Source organism: Zootoca vivipara, chromosome 2, assembly GCF_963506605.1.
Source record: "Zootoca vivipara chromosome 2, rZooViv1.1, whole genome shotgun sequence".
Taxonomy (NCBI): domain Eukaryota; kingdom Metazoa; phylum Chordata; class Lepidosauria; order Squamata; family Lacertidae; genus Zootoca; species Zootoca vivipara.
Window position 1 is genome coordinate 9,004,974 of NC_083277.1, and position 12,673 is coordinate 9,017,646.

The following is a 12,673-nucleotide window of genomic DNA, read 5'->3' on the forward strand; positions in this document are numbered from 1 at the left end:
GACCAGGAACAAGCCACACAGGACCTGCACCGGGCCCTGGCCAAGGGGCTCGAGAAGGGGCGCAGCCGGCCATATGTGGAGTACCGTCTGCCTGCTTTGCGGCCGCTGCACCCCCTACTGCATCCACCCGCCCACGCGGTACAGCCCTTCCCTCATGGTTTGAGCATGCTGAGTGGCTGAGCGTGCAGGAAGGCAAGGTCCACATGCCGGACTCCTCCCGGACGTGCCTGGGCAAAGAGGGGCTGCCCTCCAAGCTGGACAGGAGCAAGGGCAAGTGGTGGAAGAGCAAGGCCACTGCCCCCCAGCCTCAGGACCCAGAGAAGGCCGTCTGCCTGCCCGAGCAGCACTCGGCAGAGAGGCTGGACCTGAGGCCTAAAAGCCACAGCAGGAGCATCCCAAAACCCATCCCGCAACCGGAAATGAAGCCCGAGCCAGAATTGCCAATGCCGGCCCCCAGCACGATGCTTCCCATGCCCCCCCAACAGGTGCCGCAGAATCCTGAAGCCACTGGTTCTCTGGATGAAGAACTTCTTGCCGAGGGTGTGAGGCAAAGCCGGCAAGCCCCCCAAGAGGCAGTCCCCTGAGATGCCGTGGTCCCCTTCATCCTCTCCCGATGCCTCCAAACCATGAGGGGATCTTGCTCTACAGGCAGGACTCTCAGCTCAGCATGCCCAAGGCGCCAAGGTGCCACGGAGCCTGCAGAAGTCCGGGGCACTGCAGAAATTGTCCAGGCGACCCTCCCCAGTGCAATTCAGGAAGGCCTCGTCCAAGCAGAAATCCCGCAGGAGCAGCGTACCCTAAGCGCCTTGGCAAAGACGCTCAGCCCTCTTGCCTTTGCACGGAAAAGGCTCCTTGGCCAGAGGGCTGGGGAAGGGACTTTCCCACAGGGACCTTTGCTTTCCTTATCCTACACAGGCAGGACACAGCAGGTCTGTGTCGCTTCTGCACTTTCTCTGTCCATCCTGGGATCAAGCTGGGATGGCTGCTGTAATTCTAGGATGCTTTGCTCAAACTGGGGCAATTGATGGGTCTGGGATGGGGGACTAGAGGGACCCCCTTTGGAAGAGCCATTCCAGCCCATCACGCACCCTGTAGTCAAACTGTGGAACTCTCTCCCACAAGAGGCGGTGATGGCCTCTTTCTCTGCCCCCCTCCCACCAACACCCCCCCCAGCTCACAGAGAAAGTGCAGAAGCAACACAGACCTGCTGTGTCCTGCCTGTGTAGGATAAGGAAAGCAAAGGTCCCTGTGGGAAAGTCCCTTCCCCAGCCCTCTGGCCAAGGAGCCTTTTCCGTGCAAAGGCAAGAGGGCTGAGCGTCTTTGCCGAGGCCCTTAGGGTACGCTGCTGCTACAGGATTTCTGCTTGGACGAGGCCTTCCTGAATTGCACTGGGGAGGGTTGCCTGGACAATTTCTTCAGCACCCCGGACTTCTGCGGGCTCCTGAGAGTCCTTCCTGTGGAGCAAGATCCCTTCATGGTTTGGGGGCTTGGAGTCATCGGGAGAGGATTAAGGGGACCACAGCATCTAAACATCTGGGGGCAAAGGGCCTTTCCAAGGATCCAGCTGCTAATTGAGAAATGCAACACCGTCAAAATGTGGGTGCAGCTGCTGATTCCCAGGACAGAGGACGGCAGCAACTTTGGCGTTTCTATTCAGGAAGCGACTGTGGTGGAGCTCTGAACTGTGGAGAGTGAAGCCGCTTCATACTTGGACCAGATCTCTAGATCTGGTCAAGCTGGTTTCTAAAATAGCTAAATATCCCCATGTGGAGGATTACCGTCACACGTTGACTGAGATGGAGGAAAAGGAATACGCCAGCCTGTGGTTCATCATTTCGGAGCTCAGAAATATGTGACTCTGCACGACATGATCCTAAAGAACATTGAGAAGATCAAGCGACCCCGGAGCGGCAACGCAGAGACCCTCTATTGAGCTGTCGACAATCTGAACTCATGAACTGTTCAGTAGGCTTAAGGCAGCCCTTTTGCCTCAGTTTATGTGGCTATCAAGATGGGGAATCTGGCTAGAAACAGTCCTCACCACACTTTTTTTTGTTTTTCATAACTGCAAAATACATATATAATACAAAACATACAAAGAATATATACATTATACAAAATAGGCATCATACAGATTACATTCTACAGTTTATCTAGTAATTATTACAAGTATTTCCTTTCTGTATTAATTTATCTTTCCTCTTTTTCGTTTTCCAGCATTTTCCTCCCCTAAATAAACTAGAATACCAAAGAAAACAGAAAAGATAAAGAAAATTAAAAATAAAGAGTAAAATAAAAATATGTATATATAATAAAAGTAAAAATAAAAGCTTTGGACTAATTCCTCGAGTATATACTTATTCTTTATAATTGAATGTAAATACCTTAGTACAAACTTCTTTAGCGAATAATCTAGTACATTCTTACTTCCTTTTACATCCTAACAATTAGGATGTAACAATTAGGATGCATCTCCTCGTATCTTTTTAAAATCACTCAAACGCTTTAATGGATACTGCATTTTTACTATATTTCTGAACATATTTCTTGTACCCAAGCCTAAGAGGAAGGGCCTCCAGGGAAGTTGGACTGCGGGCTCAACTCGAGCCCAACTGGTGTTCTCAATTCAGGTTTGGCATTTCTGGGACCAAAACAGGAAGATAACCCCAGGTGCCTAAACACACCTGTTCCGGAAGCCTACAAACTGAAGCTTTCACTTTCAGCCTTGTACAGAAAAGGCTGTGTTGGCCCGTGAGACAAATCCCAATATCTGTATCAAGGTAACACTTTAATGGGCATTACCTCTACACCAGGGTTTTCTAAACTTGGGTCTCCAGCTGTTTTTGGACTTCAATCCCCACCATCAACGCTGACCACTGGGTCCTGCTAGCTAGGGATGATGGGAGTCGTAGTCCAAAACCAGCTGGAGACCCAAGTTCAGGGAACCCTGATCTAGACCAATTCACAAACACAGAGGGACTGAGAATTTCACTACATTGCTTCTCAGCCTTGGATTTTCTACCTTCCCCAGAATAATCTGTGAGAAAGCAGCAAAGACACATGCAGAAAACCCACATAAATTGATCAGCCATGTACAGTTGAGCCCCCTCCGTGACCTCTAGGATTCTGTGATTCTATGAAAAATCAGACAGGCAGCAGCATCTGATAAGTCATTGGCAGCTGCTCTGGAGAGCAACCCGATTCCAGATGCAGGAACCCACTGCTCATCAGATGCACAGAGCCAGGGAGGCAGGGGGCCACTCAACCAGGGTCGGAGAGGGGACAAGATCTTGGCTGTCTGAGGGAATACGATCGTCGTAGAAGATCGCCTTAAAATGTTCTACCCATAACATAGATGGAATCAATGTCAGTCGATGACCTTGGGTCTGTGGGGGGTCCGCAATAACCTTCCAAAATTTCTTATGATCATTGGTAAGGATGGCTGAGAGCAACAAATCCCAGCAAGCTTGGCTGTATCTTACCTGGCTAAGCCGGATAGTTTCCCTAAGTTGCCTGATTCTAGAGAAATATATATTAGGCAATCGGGAGTTGCCTGCCTCTCTAATCTCTCTGTAGATACTCCTAATCTTCACGTTAATGCCTTTGATTTAGTTATCAGTCCACTCACCAGACCATGGTTTCTTGGGAGGCCTGTGCGGATGTGAATGGGGCAATTCAGTTATTAAGGTGTCCATGAGTTCCTCAAACCAAGTGACTCTGGTTACTGGGGAGAGTTCACCACTCTCTACCGAGGTCAAATGAGTCACACGATCAGAATACACCAAGGTTTGAAAAAGCAATAGTGTATGCTCGTTAATTCAGATCCTTGTGTTCTGTACTGATAATAGGGCGACGAGATCGTACTGGCCTATTTACTTTGAATGTTTGTGATGCCAATAAAGGTTTTGATACTGATGCACAGAGCAGGCAAAAGAAGTAGATGGTCCCAGTGACCCACCTCGCTGTTTTGAGTCTCTCACAGACAGTGCCAGCCTCCGAAAGCAAAGAGTCAGCATGGAAAAAATGGATATAGAGAAACGCTTTCCTCCCTCTCTCATAACACTGGAACTCGTGGGCATCCAATGAAGCTGAATGTTGGAAGATTCAGCACAGAGAAAAGAAAGTTCCTTTTCACTCTGTGTGTTAACCTGTGGAACTCCAACAGGAAGCAGAGATGGACACCAACTGGGATGGCTTTGAAAGAGGGCTAGGCAAATTCATGGAGTAGAAGGCTGTATCTATAGCTCCTAGGCAGGATGGCTCTGCTCTGTTCTGCCTCCACTGCCAGAGGCAGCAAGGCTTCGGAATCCCAGTTGCTGGAAACCGCAAGAGGGGTTTGTGTTTGCAGGTTTCCTATAATGGTCACCTGGTTGGTCATTGTGAGAACAGGATGCTGAACTCGATGGGCCATTCATAGGCCTGTTCCAGCAGGCTCTCCTTATCAGGGGAAATCACACCCGGATGCCTCATTGCAACCCGATCCATCCCACAAGTGACTGATAAGCATTTGGTCTCATCCTCCTTGAGAACCTAGGAAGAACCGGCTGGATCAGACCAATGGCCCATCATCTCAGACCCTCCAAGTGTCCCTATTTTCCAGGGACTGTCCTGGATTTACAGAAGCCATCCCGGTTTATGATTAGATCCTGGAAAGTCCCGGTTTTCCTTAGGATGTCCCTATTTCCATCAGAGAAATGTTGGAGGGTAGGGAGTTACGCAACATTGGAGCCAAGGAGATAAGTAACTATACAAGCTTTAAAGGACAACTGAAGGCAGCCCTGTATAGGGAAGGTTTTTTTTATTGTTCAGTTATTTATTATGTTTTTATATATGTTGGAAGCCATCCAGAGTGACTGGGGCAACCCAGTCAGATGGGAGGGGTATTTTTAAAAAATATGATTATGGAATAGGATGTCCCTATTTTTCCCAGGGTAACGTTGGAGAGTGTATCATCTAGACCTGCATCCTGTTCTCACAGTAGCCAACCAGATGCCCATTGTGGGAAATCTGCAAGTAAGACTTTACAAGCCTGTGGTCTGTTTTGTAGCACCCTGGTTTTGGTCCCTGCTGCAGATCGCGTAGCAAGCTGTCCGTGTGTTATTTCCATGAACATTTCTTCATTTCTAAGAACCCTCTGTCTGCAATATGTGCATTTAAGTAAACATTGCTTGGTTGCAGAATGGCATTGCGGAATCCAAGCCCAGCCTGGGCCAAGGACCTTTTCCAGAGCTTCGCTCACTGGAATATGTCCAGAAGAATGGGGCTGCAAGCACTCCAGGGCATTTTCTCCCAACACTCATTTGAAAACAGCTGTAGGTGGTCTCAGCAATGTGGGGTTTATTCACACCTGCCAGATGACAATACAGTTGGGTGAAGCATCCCAAGACACCTTCCAGTAGCACCTTAAGGTGAAGGTAAAGGTACCCCTGACCGTTAGGTCCAGTCATGGACGACTCTGGGGTTGCAGTGCTCATCTCGCTTTATTGGTAGAGGGAGCCAGCGTACAGCTTCCAGGTCATGTGGCCAGCATGACTAAGCTGCTTCTGGCAAACCAGAGCAGCATACGGAAATGGCGGTTACCTTCCCGCTTGGAGCGGTACCTATTTATCTACTTGCACTTTGACATGCTTTCAAACTGCTAGGTAGGCAGGAGCTGGGACTGAGCAACGGGAACTCACCCCCTCACGGGGATTCGAACCGCTGACCTTCTGATCAGCAAGCCCTAGGCTCTGTGGTTTAACCCACAGCGAGACCAACTAAGTTTGTCATTGGTATGAGCTTTCGTGTGCATGCACACTTCTTCAGATACACATGCACATGAAAGCTCATACCAATGACAAACTTAGTTGGTCTCTAAGGTGCTACTGGAAGGATTTTTTTTATTTTGTTTCGACTACGGCAGACCAACTACATCCCAAGACTGCAACTGCTGCTTCCTTCTCCCTTCACCTGGGCATGTGCAGAGAGGAAAAGGTGTGAACATAATCAAGGGAAGGATTTCAATTCACATACACTTCCAGACAGAGGAAAACATTTTTTCTTCTACAGATGGGTTAGTGTACTTGGTCTATAACTGCCCAGATTTGTTAAAGTTGGCAGGCCTTTGGTTGATCTGACTTACATCCTATGCACTTTTAAAGTGTGTGTGTGTGTGTGTGTGTGTTTGAGGGGGCTATTGGGTTGTTTTTTTATTTTGTATTAAGTATTTTGTGGTTTTATATCTTGATTTTATTCTGTGAACTGCCCTGCAACCCCCGGGTATACTGTAGGGTGGTATATAAATTATAATTAGCATTTTGGGGGGAATATACTTTTAAGTGCTGGTTTTATTTAGAATTTATTCCAGATCAATTTATTTTTAACTTTTGGCTTTTCCTCTCTCATGACACAGAAATTATAGGGGGGGAAGGGGGGAATCCTTTTAATCTTCTACTCTGTGCTCTGATTGTCACAAAGGGTTAAGCTGAGAGAGTCGGGATTTCTAGAGCGACACTTCGGATGAAATTGTTATTGAAGGCCCTCTTCCTTTTCTCCCCCTTAGCGACTCTATGGTGCTTTTCTTTGCTGCAAAGTAGAGGCTGGAAAAAGAGATTTTCAGCTCCTGGGAGGGAATCCGGTAAGTGAGAAGAGCCTTGAGGGAGGAGCAGAGAGCTCACCTGGAATAGGAAGGTTTGCTTTAGGGGTCTAAGAGGACTCCCTGCTGGATCAGACAACCCCCCCAGACCAGCCTCCTGCTCCCAACAGTGGGCAGCCAGACTTCTCTGGGATGCTCAGAGGCAGCGGCAAATCTCTTGCTGCTGTCTGCCTCCAGCATTTTGCGATCACAGGTAAACTGCTCCTGAACATGCAGGTTCCACGGAGCTGTGGTGAGTTTTAGAACATCCTCTGTGGATTTCTCTATCCCACCCCCACCCCTTTTAAACGTAAAGTCTATCAAGGACTATTCTTCATCATGGCTATATCTTGCCTATATCTGTCTTCAGGGACATTATGTCAGGGGTGGTCAGAAGTCAGATGGGGTGATTTGCAGTAGATCACTAAGTGTCTCTAAGGCTTCTTGATTGCCAGTTGATTCAAAATAGTGGCAGCAACTCCTTCTCCCACTCTGCAAAAATGAAATGAACAGCTTCTGAATGTGAGAAAGCGCAGTGGGAAACCAGAACACTGGACTCTCATGTGAAAGGGCTGTAATCAGGGTGCCATCTGCACTATGCATTTAGCACAATGTAATTCCACTTTAAACTGTCATGGCTTCCCCCAAAGAATCCTGGGAACTGTAGTTTGTTAAGGGTGCTGAGATTGTTAGGAGACCCCCCTATTCCCCTCACAGAGCTACAGTTCCCAGAGGACTGAGCATGCTCAGTATGCACGGAATACTGGCTGATGATTGGTGGGATGGAAAACATGGGGGCAGAGAACGGAATGGAGCATCCTGAGCAGGAGTGTTCCACGCTGCAACTTTTTGCTGCAGCTCCCACTGATTCTCTTTCCTTGCAGAGGCCTTGTAAAAAATCCTGGACCTGGCAGTTGACATAACCGAGAAACATGGGATAGCAGTGTGTGAGTGACCCCTGCCAAGCCCTGGAGTTAAGAGAGGTGATGGCATCCGAACGCAGGAACGCAGCTGTCTGGGCCGTCCCCCGAGATGCCCTGATGGAGGACACAGTGAAGATGGAGGCCCAGGAGGAGGAAGGAACAGGCCCCTTGGCCGTCCGCTCAGGGAGCCTCAAGGAATTGTGGGAAGGGCCCATAACAGAGCACATTAAGCAGGAACCCGAGGAAGGGCCTCGGGAGGAGTGCTGGGAAGCTCAGTGTCAGGGGCTCCTGAAGGCTGTGCGGTCTCCGCAGCCTGAACCAGGAAGCCTGCAGCTGGACAGCAATGGCCCAAGGGACACTCAGGCTTCCTTTGGAGGGCGATCAGACATCGGGCTGCAGTCTGGGCGAGGCAGGGTGATCCGCCATCTGCCTGGCCCTGGAGGAGACGTCCCCCAGCCCACCCACAGCGTTTTGGCCCTGGAGCGTGGGGAAGTGAAGAAGGAGGCTCCCAGCCAGGAGGTGGAGCGCCTGTGCTTCAGGCAGTTCCTCTACCAGGAGGCCGAGGGGCCGCGAGATCTCTGTGGGATGCTGTGGAGGCTCTGCCACCGGTGGCTGCAGCCAGAGAGGCGCACCAAGGAGCAGATGCTGGAGCTGGTGATCCTGGAGCAGTTCCTGGCTGTCCTGCCCCCGGAGATGCAGAACTGGGTCAGAGAAGGCGGGCCGGAGACTTGCGGTCAGGCAGTCGGCCTGGCAGAGGATTTCCTGGAGAGGCAGCAGGAGAACGAGCATGAAATACAACAGGTGAGAGAGCAGGAGATCAGTCCTGGGAAGAACAAAAGGAACGATGGCAAGGAGCCCAGAGGGCGAGCCGTTAGGGGCAGTTTTTGCTGACTGTAAATATGCATTGGATTGACTGCTCCCTTAGATGGTTCGAAAATGGGATCTGGCAGAATCAGCAGGGGTTGGCTCTATTGGCAAAGTAGAACCTCCAGGTTCCGAGGCAGTGTACCTTAGAACGCCACATGCTGGGGGAAGACGGGGGATGGTGGGCAACGCGCTCTCTGCCCTAACGGATCAGCTTCCACTGCTGTGAAGAGGCAGTCTGTGTTGCTCTCTGGCCCTTCAGGGCTCTGTATCTACCATCTTGAGAGAGAAGAGGGAGGCTATGTGGACGCAGGAGTGATGGATTCCTGTGCTCCAGTCCCTGTCTTGAGATGGGCTGCCACATCCTGCACCAGCTGGAGTGTTTAATGCATCCCCCTTCAAAGACAGCGCAGAGGACAGCCTTTGCCTGAAGAAGGTCTCATTGAGATTCTAGAGAGCTGGTGCCAGTCAGTGTAGGCAATACTGTGAAAGTTAGGCCAATGACCTGACTGAGTTGAAGCCAGGAAGCCTGTGGCCCTCCAGATCTTGCTTGACTCCTGTTCCCCTGACCCCTGACCCCTGGGAATTGGAGTCCCATAGCATCTGGAGAAGCTCCAGAGGTTCCCCACCCCTGAATCTCAGGCCATTCGCACCCATTTCTTTGTCTCGTTCTTTCTGCTGTTTCAGGTCCTCTGGCCCTTCAAGGAGAAAGCGGATGATTCCCCTGAGGCTGATGGGGCTCTGTCAGACTCTGGCGAGTGGCCGCTCATCAGAGTGGTCAAGCAGGAGGATACAGCTGCTGATGCCCCTTGGCTGGGTAAGGAGTCTTTGGCTGGGGGGAGTTCTCTTGGCGGAGCGAGTTATGCAAGTGAGGGGCCACCACAATAAAGGCTCTGGCTTGAGATCTAGTGCCCACCAATCTAACTGACCTTACAGGTGCACTAGCAAACAGGATCTCTGAGGCCACTCTTAGGGCCTGTGTGTGTTCCTGTAGGTGGTCCTTCAAATAACTGGGCCCCAGACCCCTTATTTGATGATCCAGGCCCTCCTTTTTCCCTGGGGAAGGAAAATCTCTCTTTCTAAGGATCCCTTTCCCCCCTCTAACAGATGGTGAGGAGGAGGAGATCGTGCCAGTCAATCCTGAAGAAGCAGAACCACGTTGCATACTGCCAGAGAGAGCAGAACAGACTGTATCCCGATATGCTGACTGGGTAGAAGCATCTGAAAACCAGCAGGAAACTCACCCCCATAATGAAGAAGGCAAATCCATTCATTTCCAGCTCCCTGCCATGCCAGTCCAGCAAAGATTCCTCAAGGGTGAGACATGCGCTGAGTGTGGAAAGTCCTTTCGCTGCAAGGAGGAGCTCACAGAACACCAGAGAATGCACTCAGGAGATAAACCCTACATCTGCTCTGACTGTGGGAAGAGCTTCTGCAGGAGGAATGTCCTGGTTGCCCATCAGAGAATCCACACCGGGGAGAAGCCCTTCAACTGCCCGGACTGCGGGAAAAACTTCAACCAGCGATCGCATCTTACGGCACATGAGAGAACCCACACGCAAGAGAAGCCCTTTGCTTGCCTGGACTGCGGACAGAGCTTTAGCAGGCGTACTGGGCTTGTGGCTCACCAGAGGATCCACACGGGAGAGAAGCCCTATCACTGCCAAGACTGCGGGAAAAGTTTCAGGCAGAGGTTCGATCTTATTCGGCACCAGAGAATCCACACAGGAGAGAAGCCGCACGAGTGCCCCGATTGCGCCAAAAGCTTCAGGAACAAATCCGCTTTCCTTGTGCACAGAAGGATCCACACCGAGGAGAAACCGTACCCGTGCTCTGGGTGCGGGAAGAACTTCCGGCATCGCACGAACCTCCTCGCGCACGAAAGGATCCACACGGGAGAGAAGCCGTACAAGTGCGGAGAGTGCGGGAAGAGTTTTGGCGACGGGTCGTCCCTCATGAAACACAAGCGAGCCCACACGGGCGAGAAGCCGTACGAGTGTGCCGAGTGCGGGAAATGTTTCTCTCAGAACGCCGGCCTGGTTCAGCACGAGAAGATCCACACGGGAGAAAAACCCTTCCAGTGCCCAGACTGCCCCAAAAGCTTCCGGGACAAGTCGGCCTTCGTCGTTCACCACAGGACGCACACGAGGGAGAAACCGTTTCAGTGCTTGGCCTGCGAGAAGAGCTTCAGCCATCGCTCCAACCTTCTCAAGCACGAAAGAACCCACACTGGGGTAAAGCCATACAAGTGCCTGGAGTGCGGAAAGGGCTTCACTCAGAAGCCAAATCTCCTTGTACACGCGAGAAGCCATTTGAAAGAGGAAGGGGAGATTGGCTCAGAGGGTGGGGAAAACTACCTCACTGGGCAACCCCAGCTGGAAAATAAAATAAGGTCCTGAGTCTGCTTTTAGAGATCTCTATTTTGTTACCATTTGCCACTGTTATTGAGTGGCAAAGAGGAAAATCAGGAGAAGAATGTGCTTTTTATCTGTGGCATAAAAGGAAGGGGAGGGTGCCAGGCTGCAGTCAAATCTCATAGCATATGGAGAGACCACCTTGAAAAGGTCCTTTCCGTATCATTCAGTAATTAAATCCTGTAGGAATAAAAGAGCCACTTAAGAATACAGTCGTACCTTGGATCTCAAACACCTTGGCTCCCAAACTATCAAAACCTGGAAGTGAGTGTTCCGGCTTTCAAACGATTTTTGGAAGCCGAGTTTGTGGCATGGCTTCCGCAGCTTCCGATTGGCTGCAGGACGTTCCTGCAGCCAATCGGAAGCCGCACCTTGGTTTTTGAACAGTTCGAGGAGTCGAATGGACTCCCGGAACGCATTCTGTTCGAGAACCAAGGTACAACTTTATCAGGAAAGCCAACGGTCTATTTAGTCCTACATCAAGTTTTGCACAGCTTAGTTTAGTTTCTTCTTCAAATGTCGCTGTCTCAGGAAGCTTTGCCCCAAAGCCACTCACAATGAACATTAACGTCTTCTCAATATACATTACAGTTAATTTATTTTAAAACAAAAACAAAAACCTGCCAATTTGCTGCAACAAATGTCAACGAATTCAGATGCAACCAAATCAACACGGTACATTTAGTATCACAGTAAAATAATATAGGCTTAATCCTCAAGTGCAGAGGTTACTGAAGTAAATACAAAAGAATGAACCTGATTTGAGTCATGCTGCCCTCCAAGGAGACAACAGTTCATGCCAACAAATGCCAGTCAGGTCAGGGTGTGTTGGAATTTCAGGCTAGATCAAGGGTGGCAAACCTGCGGCCCTCCAGGTGTTCCTGAACTACAGTTCCCATCACCCCTGGGCATTGGCTGCACTGCTTGCGGCTGCTGGGAGTTGTAGTTCATCAACATCTGGAAGGCCTCAGGTTAGCTATTCCTGGGATGGATGGTTCATTGTTGCTTCCTTCGTGTCTCTCAAGAGGAAGCTGACAGCAGCCAAAGGCAGGTGCTGGGGAGGAGGGCAAGTTGGCAATTATTTTTCCTTGCCCTACCAGGGGCTTCATCTCATAGTATTGGCCTTACTATATAGTGGCCAGATGCTTCTAGGAAATCCACACATAGGGGGCATGGAATTGGGGCAATTTTGCTGGCAATGTTTCCTGTCTTCATGAGTACAGCAAAAGGCTTAGCAAACAAATCAAACGAACCTGAGGAGCTGGGGATCCTGAGTTGTTTTCATCCTGAAGGTGAAAGGTTGTTTTCTGTTGCTCCAGAGAAGCAGACACGGAGCAATGGATTCAATCTACAAGAAAGAAGATTCCACCTAAACATTAGGAAGAACTTCCTGACAGTGAGAGCTGTTCGACAGTGGAACTTGCTGCCAAGGAGTGTGGTGGAGTCTCCTTCTTTGGAGGTCTTTAAGCAGAGGCTTGACAGGCATATGTCAAGAATGCTTTGATGGTGTTTCCTGCTTGGCAGGGGGTTGGACTGGATGGCCCTTGTGGTCTCTTCCAACTCTATGATTCTATGATTCTAAGTGAGCTACTCATTAAGTTCAGTAAGCTTTAGTTGAGCTTCCTGCATTGCAAGGGGTTGACTAGAATAGATGACCCTTGGGGGGGGGCTCTTCCAATTAAAGGGACCCAGGTGGCGCTGTGGTTAAACCACTGAGCCTAGGGCTTGCTGATCAGAAGGTTGGCGGTTCGAATCCCTGTGACGGGGTGAGCTCCCGTTGCTTGGTCCCAGCTCCTGCCAACCTAGCAGTTCGAAAGCACGTCAAAATGCAAGTAGATAAATAGGAACCGCTACAGCGG

At 50.0% G+C, this 12,673-nt stretch overlaps 1 protein-coding gene across 1 annotated transcript; it reads left to right on the forward strand.

The window, feature by feature from the left end:
- The first annotated feature begins 6,419 nt into the window (after nucleotides 1-6,419).
- LOC118081168 (zinc finger protein 436-like) lies at nucleotides 6,420-12,281 on the forward strand. The gene is made up of 4 exons (XM_035107442.2): nucleotides 6,420-6,616; nucleotides 7,498-8,337; nucleotides 9,088-9,217; nucleotides 9,508-12,281. The coding sequence occupies exons 2-4, from the start codon at nucleotides 7,600-7,602 to the stop codon at nucleotides 10,797-10,799; spliced, it is 2,160 nt and encodes a 719-aa protein (XP_034963333.2). The 5' UTR covers nucleotides 6,420-6,616; nucleotides 7,498-7,599; the 3' UTR covers nucleotides 10,800-12,281.
- Nucleotides 12,282-12,673: the final 392 nt, after the last annotated feature.

Bases quoted from the DNA above. Each gene is read 5' to 3' on its own strand.
- LOC118081168 (XM_035107442.2), top strand. From the start codon at position 7,600: ATGGCATCCGAACGCAGGAACGCAGCTGTCTGGGCCGTCCCCCGAGAT. The intron at 8,338-9,087 runs GTGAGAGAGCAG...CTGCTGTTTCAG, and splicing joins ACGAGCATGAAATACAACAG to GTCCTCTGGCCCTTCAAGGA. The intron at 9,218-9,507 runs GTAAGGAGTCTT...CCCCTCTAACAG, and splicing joins TGCTGATGCCCCTTGGCTGG to ATGGTGAGGAGGAGGAGATC.